This window comes from Pempheris klunzingeri, chromosome 2 (genome assembly GCF_042242105.1).
Source record: "Pempheris klunzingeri isolate RE-2024b chromosome 2, fPemKlu1.hap1, whole genome shotgun sequence".
NCBI lineage: Eukaryota > Metazoa > Chordata > Actinopteri > Acropomatiformes > Pempheridae > Pempheris > Pempheris klunzingeri.
In genome coordinates, this window is record NC_092013.1 from 28,131,003 (window position 1) to 28,143,989 (window position 12,987).

The 12,987-nt window shown below is 39.3% G+C and overlaps 1 protein-coding gene across 1 annotated transcript; it reads right to left on the bottom strand.

Moving 5' to 3' along the window:
* Positions 1-2,397: 2,397 nt before the first annotated feature.
* LOC139218445 (endothelin-3) lies at positions 2,398-9,846 on the bottom strand. The gene is made up of 4 exons (XM_070849997.1): positions 9,777-9,846; positions 8,672-8,900; positions 3,349-3,501; positions 2,398-2,978 (listed from the first exon to the last, which is right to left on the bottom strand). Exons 1-4 carry the CDS (start codon positions 9,844-9,846, stop codon positions 2,897-2,899), a joined length of 534 nt encoding a protein of 177 aa, XP_070706098.1. The 3' UTR covers positions 2,398-2,896.
* Between the last annotated feature and the right edge of the window lie 3,141 nt (positions 9,847-12,987).

Here is a 12,987-nt window from a genome sequence, read left to right on the forward strand (position 1 = left end):
TACTGTAAAATACAGCATGAGCGTCAGTGCAGTTTTCCTGAAGGGTTCTGCATCTGTGTTTTTTCCGGCAAATTCCTAACAAGGTAGGTATAAGGAAGGTATTATGAAATTCCATTTTCATTATACCTTCAAAAGCATGACTAATACCATGTGTTATTAGAAGTTGAGAAGATAATGAAAAGGCTAAACCTGATTACGTGTTTTCCAGGCCTGACTTTGGCATTTTTCCAGATGTCTTAACATGTTATTTGGTTTTAGACGGTCCTCAGTGAATATCAGGAACAACCACAGAGAATAGTACATTTTTCTCCTTTTTTTATTCACATAATGATTCAAAGTTACTCCAACAATCCTGGTGTGTCATTACAACCATTTGTGGGTAAAGTGGGTATTTGAGAATTTATGTGGAACATTCTTGAATAGGTTTTGTTGGCAACAATCCCAGAACAATCACAAACAGAAGACGCGAATGAACTTCGTGATATGTGTTCAGGACACAATCCTCTACATGCTACACACAACAAACCTTTCGCCAGACACAACCTTGATATTGAGCGACTCTGCAAAGTCATATATTATGTTATTATGTCACTTGCCAGCATACTTAAAATTCTTTCTTTCGTCAACATCTGTGCACGGCAACCACAGTATGGCTACGATTGTTGTTACAGCAAATAAACCATGATTAAGGTTAGGCAGCTAAGCTCTTGGTTTAGCTTAGGGAAAGATTTGCGAGTACATTTAAAAACCAAATATTGAGCAATATCATTGGCCCAAAATTATGTGCTATAAAAGTGTTCCACGTAATTCCTTGAGACACAGGGCAGCTTGGGTAACATGACAAACACTGTGTAGTTGTATTAATCTGTATTATGGGCTTGAACTAATACGTTGGTTTACAATAAGCTGCTGGTTGATGATTACTTAAGTATAAGTACTATTACCAGACTGGAAATACTCCATTACACGTAGGAGGTCTGCATTGGAAATCTAGAAATATGTTACTATAATCAGGAAAAAGTACTTTTAGTAGTAGTAGTGCAGAAAAATGTCCCTCGTGACTGTTGTTCATTCATCCATTCATTGTCTTTATTGGCTATCCTTAGGGGCCGGAGCCAATCCCAGCTGACATTGGACAACAGGCGGGGTGCAGGGGCTATTATTGCTATCATGCATTAATGTTGGAGTTGTTTGTGATGGATCTCATTTTGAACTACTTTGAATTGGACCGCAACTAATCATTATTTTCATTATGGACTAATCTGCTAATTATTTTCTCCATTAATCAATTGCTTGCTTTTAAAAAATTATGAAAATTGTAAGAAATGCCATCTCAATGACCCACAGCCCAAAGTGACTCCTTCACAGTGTTTGTTTTGTCTAACTAGTGGTCCAAACCTCAAAACTCATTATATAAGGACAATTAGAAAATCATCACATTTGTGAAGCTGGAACCATGAAATATTTTCACATGAGAAATGACTTTAACAGTTATTTTAACTAAAATAGTTTTCATTCATTTTCTGGCAATCAACTAATTTATGAGTCGACTAATTGCTTAAGCTGTACTTGCATAAAATGTTGGGAAATGTACTTTATAACAAAACATCATATTTTATATGACTGTCACGTTTGTGAGCAAAACATCTTTCTGATTTCTTAACTCAAGACTCACGTTAAGTACAAGTACGTGATATCTGTAGTTAAGTAAATGTAGATAGTTACATTCCACCACTGGAGTCTGGCCTGAAAAGAAGAGATTCTTTACCATTCTTCCAGTCACATCAGATGGGCAACAGTCTCATTTTAAATATGCCTAAATACAACCAGATGTGCATCAAAATATTTCCAATATAAGGCAAGGAATTGGTTTCTCCCTTTTGTCAGAGTGAAACTGAGTACCTTCAGAAGACAGATATCTCCAACTTACAGCCAAGCACTAGTTGGAGCTATTATTCTCCACATCTTTTCTGCGCAGGCGGCTGGTTGACTGGAGAATTAGTTGCTGGCCCAATCATTAATAGAATAAACAAATGATAAATAAGCTGTACCATAAACTTACTGCATTAGCCTATTTGATTGGGTTAGTTACCACAGAGGAATGTTGATTACATGACCACATGTATAACTTTATACACAACATCTTATCATATACCTTAATTGTACATATATGTATAGGTACGAAAATATAATTTATAGCATATATAATTTGAAACACATTTCATGTACACACGACTTTTGAATGGATTCAGCTTAGTAGAAGAAATACTGTAAAATTAGTTTTGCTTTATCTCCAAAATCTCACACAAAAGTAAAAGCATTCACTGAAGTGTTGAGATCCGAGTGCTCTCAACAACTTACTAATTGAGTTTTGATTGTGAGTTTTTAAACTGAGTTTTAGACTGAGTTTTTAAACGTAAAAACTGGCTGTGAGTGTATGTTGCTGCAGTGAATGTTGTTCCTGTGGAGAAGAGACAGTCACACGATACATCTCCTGTGGTGATGTTCCAGCAGTATGGGTTGAGGTGGTGGAGTCAGATGGCAACAGCTCTTAAGTGGCCTCCACATCACGTGGGATGGACATCTGTGAGCAACATGCTCCACCAAAGTTTTTCAAGGTGGACAAAATCAGGCTACATAAACCATTCTCAGTCATGACAGGATAATAAAAAACATTGTCCACACCTGCCGAACAGTTAGCTTCACTTAGAATGCCTGCTGATAACCCCTCGCTTTTCAGTTTTTGTGCAAGCAGCTTCGTGGTTAAGGCACTGAACACATTACAAACACGTCTACAGAGACGCAGATATATATGCCACTTTTCCAAATACAAGGATGCCTTATGTAAAGACGAAGCATGTCCATCTTTCAGATTATGAGCATGTGTCTTATGTTTTCATATCATTGCAGGCGCACTGTTCATAGATGCTGTCCTCTTGTCTGCTTCAGACTCTGCTGTGGCTGGCCTCCTTCGCCTGCTGGAAAAAAGAGAATAAACAGAAACACTTACAGCCACATCTAATCATGCATAACAATTTACAACACAACCACCATGAGCAACTGAAAAGACCACCATGAGCCAGTGGCTTGGTGTATTTCATCATTTACAGTTAGTCATTAATCAAAGGGGAGAGGAGAGGCTTGTGTTTATAATTATTTTAAGTAATGAAAGTTTAAGGATAGTAGCAGAAGACTTCCTTAAATCAATACTCTCATGTCTATTGCATGAGTCACTGGCTGAGAACTGACCCCCATCTCTTAGAGTCAGGGGTCACTTTAAGGCCACAGACATGTTCACTATTGGTATTTCCTTAATAAGAACATTCTCGTGTTATTTATGACAAATACCTGTGTATGCAGAAGCTGCTGCAGTCAGAGTCATTCTGCAGGGTACACACACAGCGCTGGGCCGCCGGTCCGCTCCTCCCCTGCTCAGTCCCAGCGGAGCGTCTCATACGCAGGGAACCCTGGTAACTGGATATACCATATGGTACTGTGTGCCTAAAAAAGACATACATATAGAGTACACTAAGTGGCAAGACATATACAATATGAATGGCCATGACACAGCACTTGTTTACTTTCTTTACTGGACTTGTTCAGTTTTGATCCTGCATCAGGCATAAAGTGAATCAACTCTAGTGGTTTTAGGGGCTGCTGTTATACTGGACTGCATTATTTTGCCCTCCACCATGTGGTTACAAGATGGGGGCAGATCATCGGAAACACATTTCAGAAAAATGCAGCCCACCACAGACTGCAGCCTACCATATGATCATATCTAACTCCTCTAAAAATAGTGTCTAACATAAGCTTCACACAGGTATGATTTATCTCAGAACTACACTGTTGCCCATAAAGTTGGAATAAAATGTTTTTTTGACCTCTTCTCATGAAATAATTGTGACAATGTGATTTATTCTTGATAAATAAAATGTATATCTTCTCAACTTTATTGATCAAACTCTTCCAAACATATCACAGTGAAACTTAAACCACAATTAACCTTTGCAAACTGTGTATTCAGGCTTTAACAAAATTGGGGGTATTGAACAATTATTCCACCTTTATGGGCAACAGCGTATATTAGACCGTATAGATTGTAAACATGTAAACTGGAAGGTCGGTGTATTTTAAATTCTTCACAGTGGTGGACTTAAAGTAATCAAATCAACACTCCCTTTCCACAAGGTTACTTTGGCAGATGGCAGAAGAAGGTATAATTGGTTAGGTTAATTAGATGAATGATTGTCTGTCTCTATGTGTCAACATGTTGAATGAACAGACTCTGGTGAATGAATGAATGAATAGTAAATAAATAGTGAATATTCAGGAAATACTTAAGACATGAACCATGTCCACCTTCACGACCACAGTCAAATACAACAACACTAAATATAGCATAAAAGATCCATTACCCACCATCTCTTTGTTCTGACATACACATCCTGTACTTGGCTATGAAAAAAAACCCTCAAATCTTGCAACAGTAATAACATGTCACTGCACAGGAAAACTGTGTGCAGACGCAACCATGCACAGTACAATGTATGAACATGTACATGTACAGCAGGTTACAGCTGAACCAGTAAGTCAGTCTGTGCTGGATGTTTACCATGGACAGCTAGGTTGATGGCGTTAGCAATCACTTTCTTAGTCTCTTACAATCAAGTTTGACTTGAAGCAGCAGGCTGCTCGTGTCTCTTGTCTGACTGGACTTTTTTGTAGAGACACTGCCACGCTCCCAGATCTCAGCAGTTAACTTGGCGGGCATGATGCTATTATTACTGAATGAAATGATGCCCAAACCACTAAAATAAGACCCAATAATAGACCAGAGTTTTCGTTTTATTTCAAATATGCCGCTTGTGTGTTTTGCTGTTTTCACAGCATGCACATGGTGAGTTCATCGCAGTGATTCTTCCCTCCAGTCCTCCCATCTTCCCTCCACATGGCTGCAAATTGCTATGAAGAACAGAGAACCAAAAACCATGTCGCACCACCTGTTTCCTTTGGACTACACCACTCGTCCTGTGTAACAACGTGGGCACAGGCCTTGATGTCGTGCTGTGTCTTTCCAATACTGTGACACACCACACCCGTACTGAATTAATCTTCGAAAGGTCAAGTAAGATAAACCAGGTGGTCTCCACACCAATGGCAGTATGACTACGTGTCATGAAAGAAGGAAGGAATGGAACATGATGAAATGCAACAGATATTTAATAAACATCTCTAATCCACCGTCAGCTGCTGAGAATGCATTCAGTTATAACTCTGAACAGGAACAAGCAGATGTAGAGATTGGATGAATGGATCAGATTATTTGCCATGTGTCCCTGTGGACCAAAGTGAATTCAGTGAAAGAATGCAATGTGCTCTTCTTACAGCGTGTAGGCTACTCTCTTTTGAGCTCACGTGGTAAGAAAGTGATCTCCTTGGGGGAGGTTAAAATATTTTGAGGTAGAGTCAAAATTAATCAGGCACTATTATGTTTGAGTGGTATCAAGGTCTGTATGAGCTAGAAAGCTAAAAGTGAATATTAGAAAAATATACGCATGGCCTCTTGCTTCCTACATTGACAGAAAATGTTGCTAGTGAAGATAAATTGCATGTATGCATGAGGTACCTATCAATGAAAGTCATATGAGACAGGGTGGACACATGGCAACCAGTGTAGATTTTAAAGGAAAGATGTAATCTGTAACTTTCTTTGTAATGTGCAACATGAACCATCATGTTTGCATCAAGTGTTTCTCACTGAGAAACATGTGCTAACGTGTAAACCTTGGTGTACGCAAAGTAATGTGGTGTGCCAGATAGGAATTCATATATCTAAATCTTGCCAAGAGCAGCTTTAACCCTGCACTGCTTAGGATTTTCCTATAAAATACAAGCCAAGTAAAGCCTTAATTGTCACAGGGGCTATTCATATATCTTTAAACAGTCCAACGCACAACATCAAGCCATTTTTCAACCGCCACTAAACAGTAAATGGCCTCAGATTCAGTTTTCAAAAGACAAACATCTATGCCAAAGTCGTTTCAATCCATATATCACTGTAAATGAGGAGATGAAACGGGGCGATACATGTGCAGCAATGTTCAATCGTCACCATTTAACTTGAGGTGGGAGTTAACACTGTATCTGACATGACTTTGGCCTAAGAAGAATGCAACGTTTATGAAACTTCCTGGTGAGAGTTTGTATAGTTTCCACAATTGTGCAGTAAAGGAAATAGATGCAAGCGACATTAGTAACAAATTCAAAATCAGTTATTGTGGCACCGCCTGCATGGTGTACCTGCTTCAAAAGGAATCTGTCACAATGACCTGAAAAGAACATGCTGCTCTTGTACCAAACATGGGAAATCACCGGAGAACCATGAAAACCCCAATAGTCTAATGAGTAGAGTCAAAAGGTCAATCCACTCTAACAGCTGTAGGAGCTTTAGAAGCTGTCCCCTGAGAACCATAAAAACTCAAGGTTCAAGGTTAATTTATTTGCAATTCTACAACACAGGGTTGCGCACTGAAATATTAAGTTGTAGTCCCTTCACAGTGCACAAAAAACTATTATTTATGGTGGAGTGCAGAGGATGAGTTAAGGAGTCTTACAGCCTCAGCATCAGGGTAACCAGGCTATGGCTGCAGTGGGTATGGTCTTTTGTTTTCCTTTAGGCTGTGAGCAGACACCTCATTGATATCACTTATGCTTGGTAGATAGGTACCAATAATGTTCTGATCACCTGCTGCAGAACCCTCCTAATTTAACCTCAAATATTTTGACCTTTTCACATAGGCTGTTTAAGCTCCCATGTGAACCATCAATTACTAGCCAAAGACATTCCTAAAGATCTACGATAAACTTTACATTTATTGTTGCAGATGGTTGTCGATGATAGATGTGACAACAGAACCTAAATGCTAATGATAAATTATGACTACTGAGGCCATATGGTTACTTTTCAACTCCAGTTAATATGTAAAATATGAAATTTCTGGAATCTCAGGTCAGAACTCAAACAGAGCAGGTATTTGCTGTGATATACCGTTCAGGCCGTTAAGGCTCTGTCCACGCTAACAAGCAGATTTTCATCTTCTCAAAAAAGTGAGTTTAAAAAATGTAATACTTTGGTCTGAGTCTAAGCAGGAATTATCGACCTTCTGCACCCCATTATTAATCAATATCTGCAATACTATTGGACACAAAGTGACAGCGGAAGAAAGACCTTCTCACTGTGCCGACCCAAATTTTCAGCTTCATCTATGTGAGGTCTGCTGTTGCTCAGACGCTATATGGGGTAAAAAGGGTTTGTAACAATTGAATGAGCACTACAGCATGCTCCCTGTACTTCAAACTGGTTTAAATAGAAGAGAATTATCAAATACTGAGTAGAATTTTGAAGTTTGAAATGAAGTGTGGGATTACCACACTTCATTTCCAACTTTTTCCAAAGAGGTTCTGCATGAGCCTGCAGGAGCAGAAAAACAGCTGCTGCACTGCTCTCTGCAGGCTGAAAACTAGAACTCTGTTGCACTTGATTCCTCATCAAAAACTTTGCAATCAAAGACCTGACAAGGGATGGATGACATGATAATCACCCTCTCACACTGTCACTCCCTATTCCAACTTTCTCACAAATGCCAATACAGAGACCGACTGTGTTTACACAGTCTATGAGAACCATATTTAACTAACTGGCCACCTGAGGTCCACTGTCAGCAAAAGATTGAAGTAATCTGCGTGATGCTGCAGACAAACATCAACTGGCGTCTTCCAACACAGGTGAAAATATAGCTTTGGTTGTTGTTGTCTTTTTGATGTCAAAAAGAAGTGTAAAGGGATAAAGTTTCCAACCGGTGGCATCTGCAATATGTTGAGGTTTCACGTTTGCAAATTGTGAAGCAGATTTGAAATTAAAACAAAGACAGGAACACGAACAAGAATGCTGAATGAGTGAATAACAGATGAGGGGAAAATAGTGCTCTTGGCTGGTAAAACCCACCTGAGGGTGTTGGTTTTGGTATAACAGAATGAAGAACGGTTGCTATTATCAGTCTTCTTGTTTAAATTTAAAACTGGCAGCAGAAAAAGGGAATTATGTAAATTTGCAAGAGGTTCCTTCTATCTAAATTTCAAAGGCTACTCAGTAACAATCAAAACATCTCAGATTGCCAAGAGGTGGACTCCCCTGCTGCCTGCTGGCCACTGTCAGTAATCCTCAGTGGAATTAAAATACCTGAGAGCTCAGGATCTGGACCGCTTTGGATTACATCAGATCTTTACAGTTCACAAAGTCACAGGGAATACTGACATTTCATGAGAAAAAACTGTTTGTTCTGCAGCTCAGTTCCCCACAAATCCTTCCATGGCTTAAAAATGAAGAGTGTTCCTTTAACACAAAGCGTAGAGCTTTCTTCTCTCCATAACCCACATTTTTGTACCACCTGCACTAATGTGTTTGCAGCTTGCCAGCACCAGACTGAAGCTGGGAGTCTCAACTGGCAAGTGATGCGTATGTGTGTGAGACCTGACTACAGTGAATGATTGAGAGATCATGAGATGACACTATATGAGCTGCAGCACATTTTAAAATGATAAAAATGTAGTAATACCATGAAGCCCTGTGACGTCACTATAAACCCATGAGCAGCACAACGACTCTTACTCTGGTGTGTTGATCCAGATGATGTCCAGGTGGCAGTAATACACACACTCCTTGTCTTTGTAAGTGTAACACGTGCATCTCTTCACACGCCTCCTGGCCCCTGGCAGATCACTGGAGGAGGAGGGCTTCGCTCCAACAGCGTGGTCGTCTGAACCGCTGGGCAGGAACGTGCTCAGCTTGGACGCTTCCAGCTCCCTCCTCTGACTCACATCTTTGTTAGATGAAGAACCTGCAGGGTCATAGCAATTTTAGGATCGTTTGAGAGCTTCTCATCATTTCTTTTTATCGGAAATAGCACTTACTGAATGTGACGTTGCCAGGTCTGCAGCCCTGCGGGACGTATATTGTGTCTGTGAAGTAGCTTCATTCAACCATGTGCTAAGATACATGCACATGCAGGTGTAGGTGATGCAGGAGATCTAAAGCGGTCCATGGGACCTGTGCTGCTGTATATTTGTTTTGCCGTATTTGTCTTAGTATTAATTAACATTACAGTGACAGCAATATCAACACTGACTGAAGTGCTGATCTGACCGTTTCAATTACGGATTCTGTGTTTTAAATAATCTAAACAGTAAAGATATCAAACATTTGCTGGTCACAACTTCAGTGTGATTTGTAAATGAGTTGCCTGTGGGTTCTGGACCTGAGATGGGCATTTATCATTATTATTTTATCATTTTTTTATTATTTTATTTCGGAAAATGGCAAAATAAATGCATAAAACACTAATTATAAGATAATCAGCTGCAGCACTAATCCTACCACCTAATTTATTCTTTTTACTGCTATGTCGGTGTGATGATGTGTTAGTAATATGTTATATTTTTTAAATATTTGTGCTTTATAATCTCAACTCACAGCTCAGAGCTTAATTATTTCCACTGTATTCTCTGTTATGACAGAATTGCAGCAACAGTTCATTATTGCGCATAGTTTACTCTAATTTTGATGCCTCTATTTGTTTTGAATTATCTGAAGAATACTTGTGCCATCATGTTCACAGCCACTCCATGTCCATGTGAGACTGATTATGAAATAAAGCTCCAAGATAATAAAATAAAAAAAAGGCCACCCACCAGTCTAACAGTAGCCTACTACTCACCGTTTGCCAGAGACGCTGCCACCACGACAAGAAACAGAACTCCAACATCAACCCATGACACATTAGCCATCACACGTGAGATTAGAGATTAAAATTAAAAATGTAGAAAAAATAAAAAAATAAAACTCCAAGTCCAAAGCGTCCGTTGTGCTGCTTCTGTGTATGTCTGAGTGCAGTCAGGAGCCCTAATAAACCATCATATATCTTATTATACCAACAGCTGCTGACTGCCTGCACATCTGCACTGCTGCCACTCTGCTCCTGCTGCCGTCAGCCGACTCTGGTTTAAACTGAGTTGAGCGGACAGCCCAGAGACAAGCCAGCAGCATTACCACGCACACTTCCTCTTTTACTTTTCAAAATAAAAGCTCTCCGGTCAAAAGCCAATGCGAGGTTCGACACACCTGGGAGGAGCTGGACTGCTTTCATTTGTGGTGAAAGATTTGTGCCACAAATTTTTTTTTGTGTGAATTTGAATCAGCTGTGAATTTTATGTCAATTGTAGAATTGACTGCAAATATCTTCCTATCTTAATTAAAGAATAGCAAAACTACAATCTAAATGATATCATACCAGGGATACCGTTGTAAATCTAGGCAAAGACAAATCTAATAATTTGGTTATTTATGTGACAAAGGTTGTTGACTACTCTAATTTTGAGTTTTTGAAGTTATGTATATGAAATGCATTACCTTTGCACTATAGGATTATTACTTTTCCATAATTCTTTTATGCTTTTATTTTTAAGCAAAATCACTCCACTCCTTATTTTGCTCTGGTTATTTTCAGATAGTTTGACTCAGCTGAGTCTGCACAGCTAAAATCATAGTATTCACTGTGAAAAACTCCATGTACACTCATTGGCATGTAGCACCCCTAACTGACTTATGAACTTCCTCTTCGACCTCCTGTTAAAACACAGTGGCAATCAGAAAACCAGAGGGTTTATATAAATGAGAAGAACAAGGAAGCAAGTAGAAGACAACACGCGTGCTGTATAACGGTGATATCCAGTCATTTTTAAAAAAGACCCAACACATTTAGCTTTTCCTGCTTTCTTCTTCTTAAACGGCCTTCCCATGTGCTCACTGTGGACGTCCACAGCTCCCTTTACTGCATCGAAGAGCTGCTTCAATACAAGAGGATGCATTTGCTCTCTTTGTAAAGGAGTTTCTTGTCAAATCTAGTTTGAAACAAAATCACCTTAACTCACTCTGCTGGCATTTTCCACAGGTTTCGATCACACTTATGGTCTTCATGGGGAGGTGGTATAAGATATATGAGACTTTTAAGAAGTTTACTGTTTTACTTAATGTTTTACTTACATGTTTCATATTGAATGAAACTGAACATTTTATCAGTTTAAAACAAATGATACTAGATGGTTTTCTGGCCCTAGAATACTGGTTGGTTCCTGGCTCTGGGCAAATTTTAATGAAGCTTTCGTGTGTCTGCTGTTGACTGTGTAGTTAATGAGTACTTCAAGGTGACATGTAATATAATGTACCAAATAACAGACAGTGGGAGAATGGGGCATTATTAGGGACCCACAACTAATCTTTGCCTCGAGGTCCCAAGGTGAATTAATCCGGCCACGTGTGTCTGTGGTCTAAAACTGACCCATATGCAGATTTTCATATGTAAAAGTTTGGAACCTCATGGCCTTCCATATGTAAGGTCTACTGTTACTTTGTCATGAAAGAACCATTTTTAGTGATTTAATTAACAGGAAATTGCATTGTTTGTGAATGTGCCTAAAATAATAGGCTGTTTAAACTGGTCATATATCTATTCTTGGGGCCATGTATGGTTGCATGGTTGTTGCGGCAAGCTTCATGAACACACAAACCCACCAATCCTCCACAAGTACACACGTCATTGCTTCTGTGCAGCTCAAAGCTCCATGCTGATGATTGACTCATTGGTGTGTAGCACCCCAAACTTACTTATGAGCAGCCTCTTCCACCTCCTTCCAAAACACGTTGGCAATCAGAAAACCAATGTGTTTATATAGACGAGAAGAATTGAAAAAAAGAACCAACATGTTAGTTTTCCTGCTTTCTCCTTCTAAAGCACCCTCCCCATGTGCTCACTGAGGATATGTCCACAGCTCCATTTACTGCATCAGAGAGCAATGGCCACTGCTTCAGGTACAAGAGGATGCATTTGTAGACCTCTTTGTAAAAGTGCTCCTTCTCAAATCTAGTTTGAAAAGACAAAAAACAAAATTATCTTAACTTTTCTATGACAAAATAATCCAAATTCATCTCCACTTAGAAGCTTTTTCCACAGCTGTCAATCATGCTTTATGGTCTTCATCAGGAGGTGGTATAAGGTGTATGACAGAAGCTTGTTATTTCAGTTTGTCTTTTACTCACATGTTTCATGTAACACAAATAATACCAGGTGGTTTTCGAGCCCTGGAATACTGCTTGGCTCCTGGCTCTGGGCAAACTCTAATGAAGCTTTCGTGTGTCTGCTGTAGTTAATGAGTACTTCAAGGTGACATGTACCATACAATACAAAATAGCAGACAGTGGGAGAATGGGGAATTATAAGGGTTCCACAACTAATCTGTGCCGCAGGCTGCCAATGTGGGTTAATCCAGCCATGTGTGTCTGTGGTATAAAACGAACCCATATGCAGGATTTTATGTGTAATAATTTGGAATCTCCTGTTCTTGAGGAAACAAGCTAATCCTGTGTTACTTCATCAAGAAAGTTACTTTGCTAACTTGAATGACAACTGAGAGATTAAAATCAGAGACGGATCTGTCTGCTGACCTGTCAAAAACACACACGGGAAATTGAATCAGTGCGAAGAAAACACATACAAACACACGAGGACAGGCAGATGGATGCTCCCACATACTGTACAATTCACAAAATTCACAAAGCACTGATATGCACGTAAGCTTGTCTTGGAAAACGTAGCTGACAATATATTTTATGTAGGCAGCACTGAAACAGGCTCCTGCACAGCGGTTCATTTCCCCCATGTGTCTAATGAGGCCTAGAATTTCAGACGTACCACAGGACATGTTGATGGAAGAAAATTTTAGTTTAACAGTTTAAAAGTTTAACATTCAAGTTATTTCTGTGAAGGTATATTCAAAGGAATTTAAGTTTTGTCTTGCATCATATTCAAATACTGTAATATCCCAATAACAAGTCTGCTTGGTTGGTTTTCATTTATTATTAATTCTCCACAC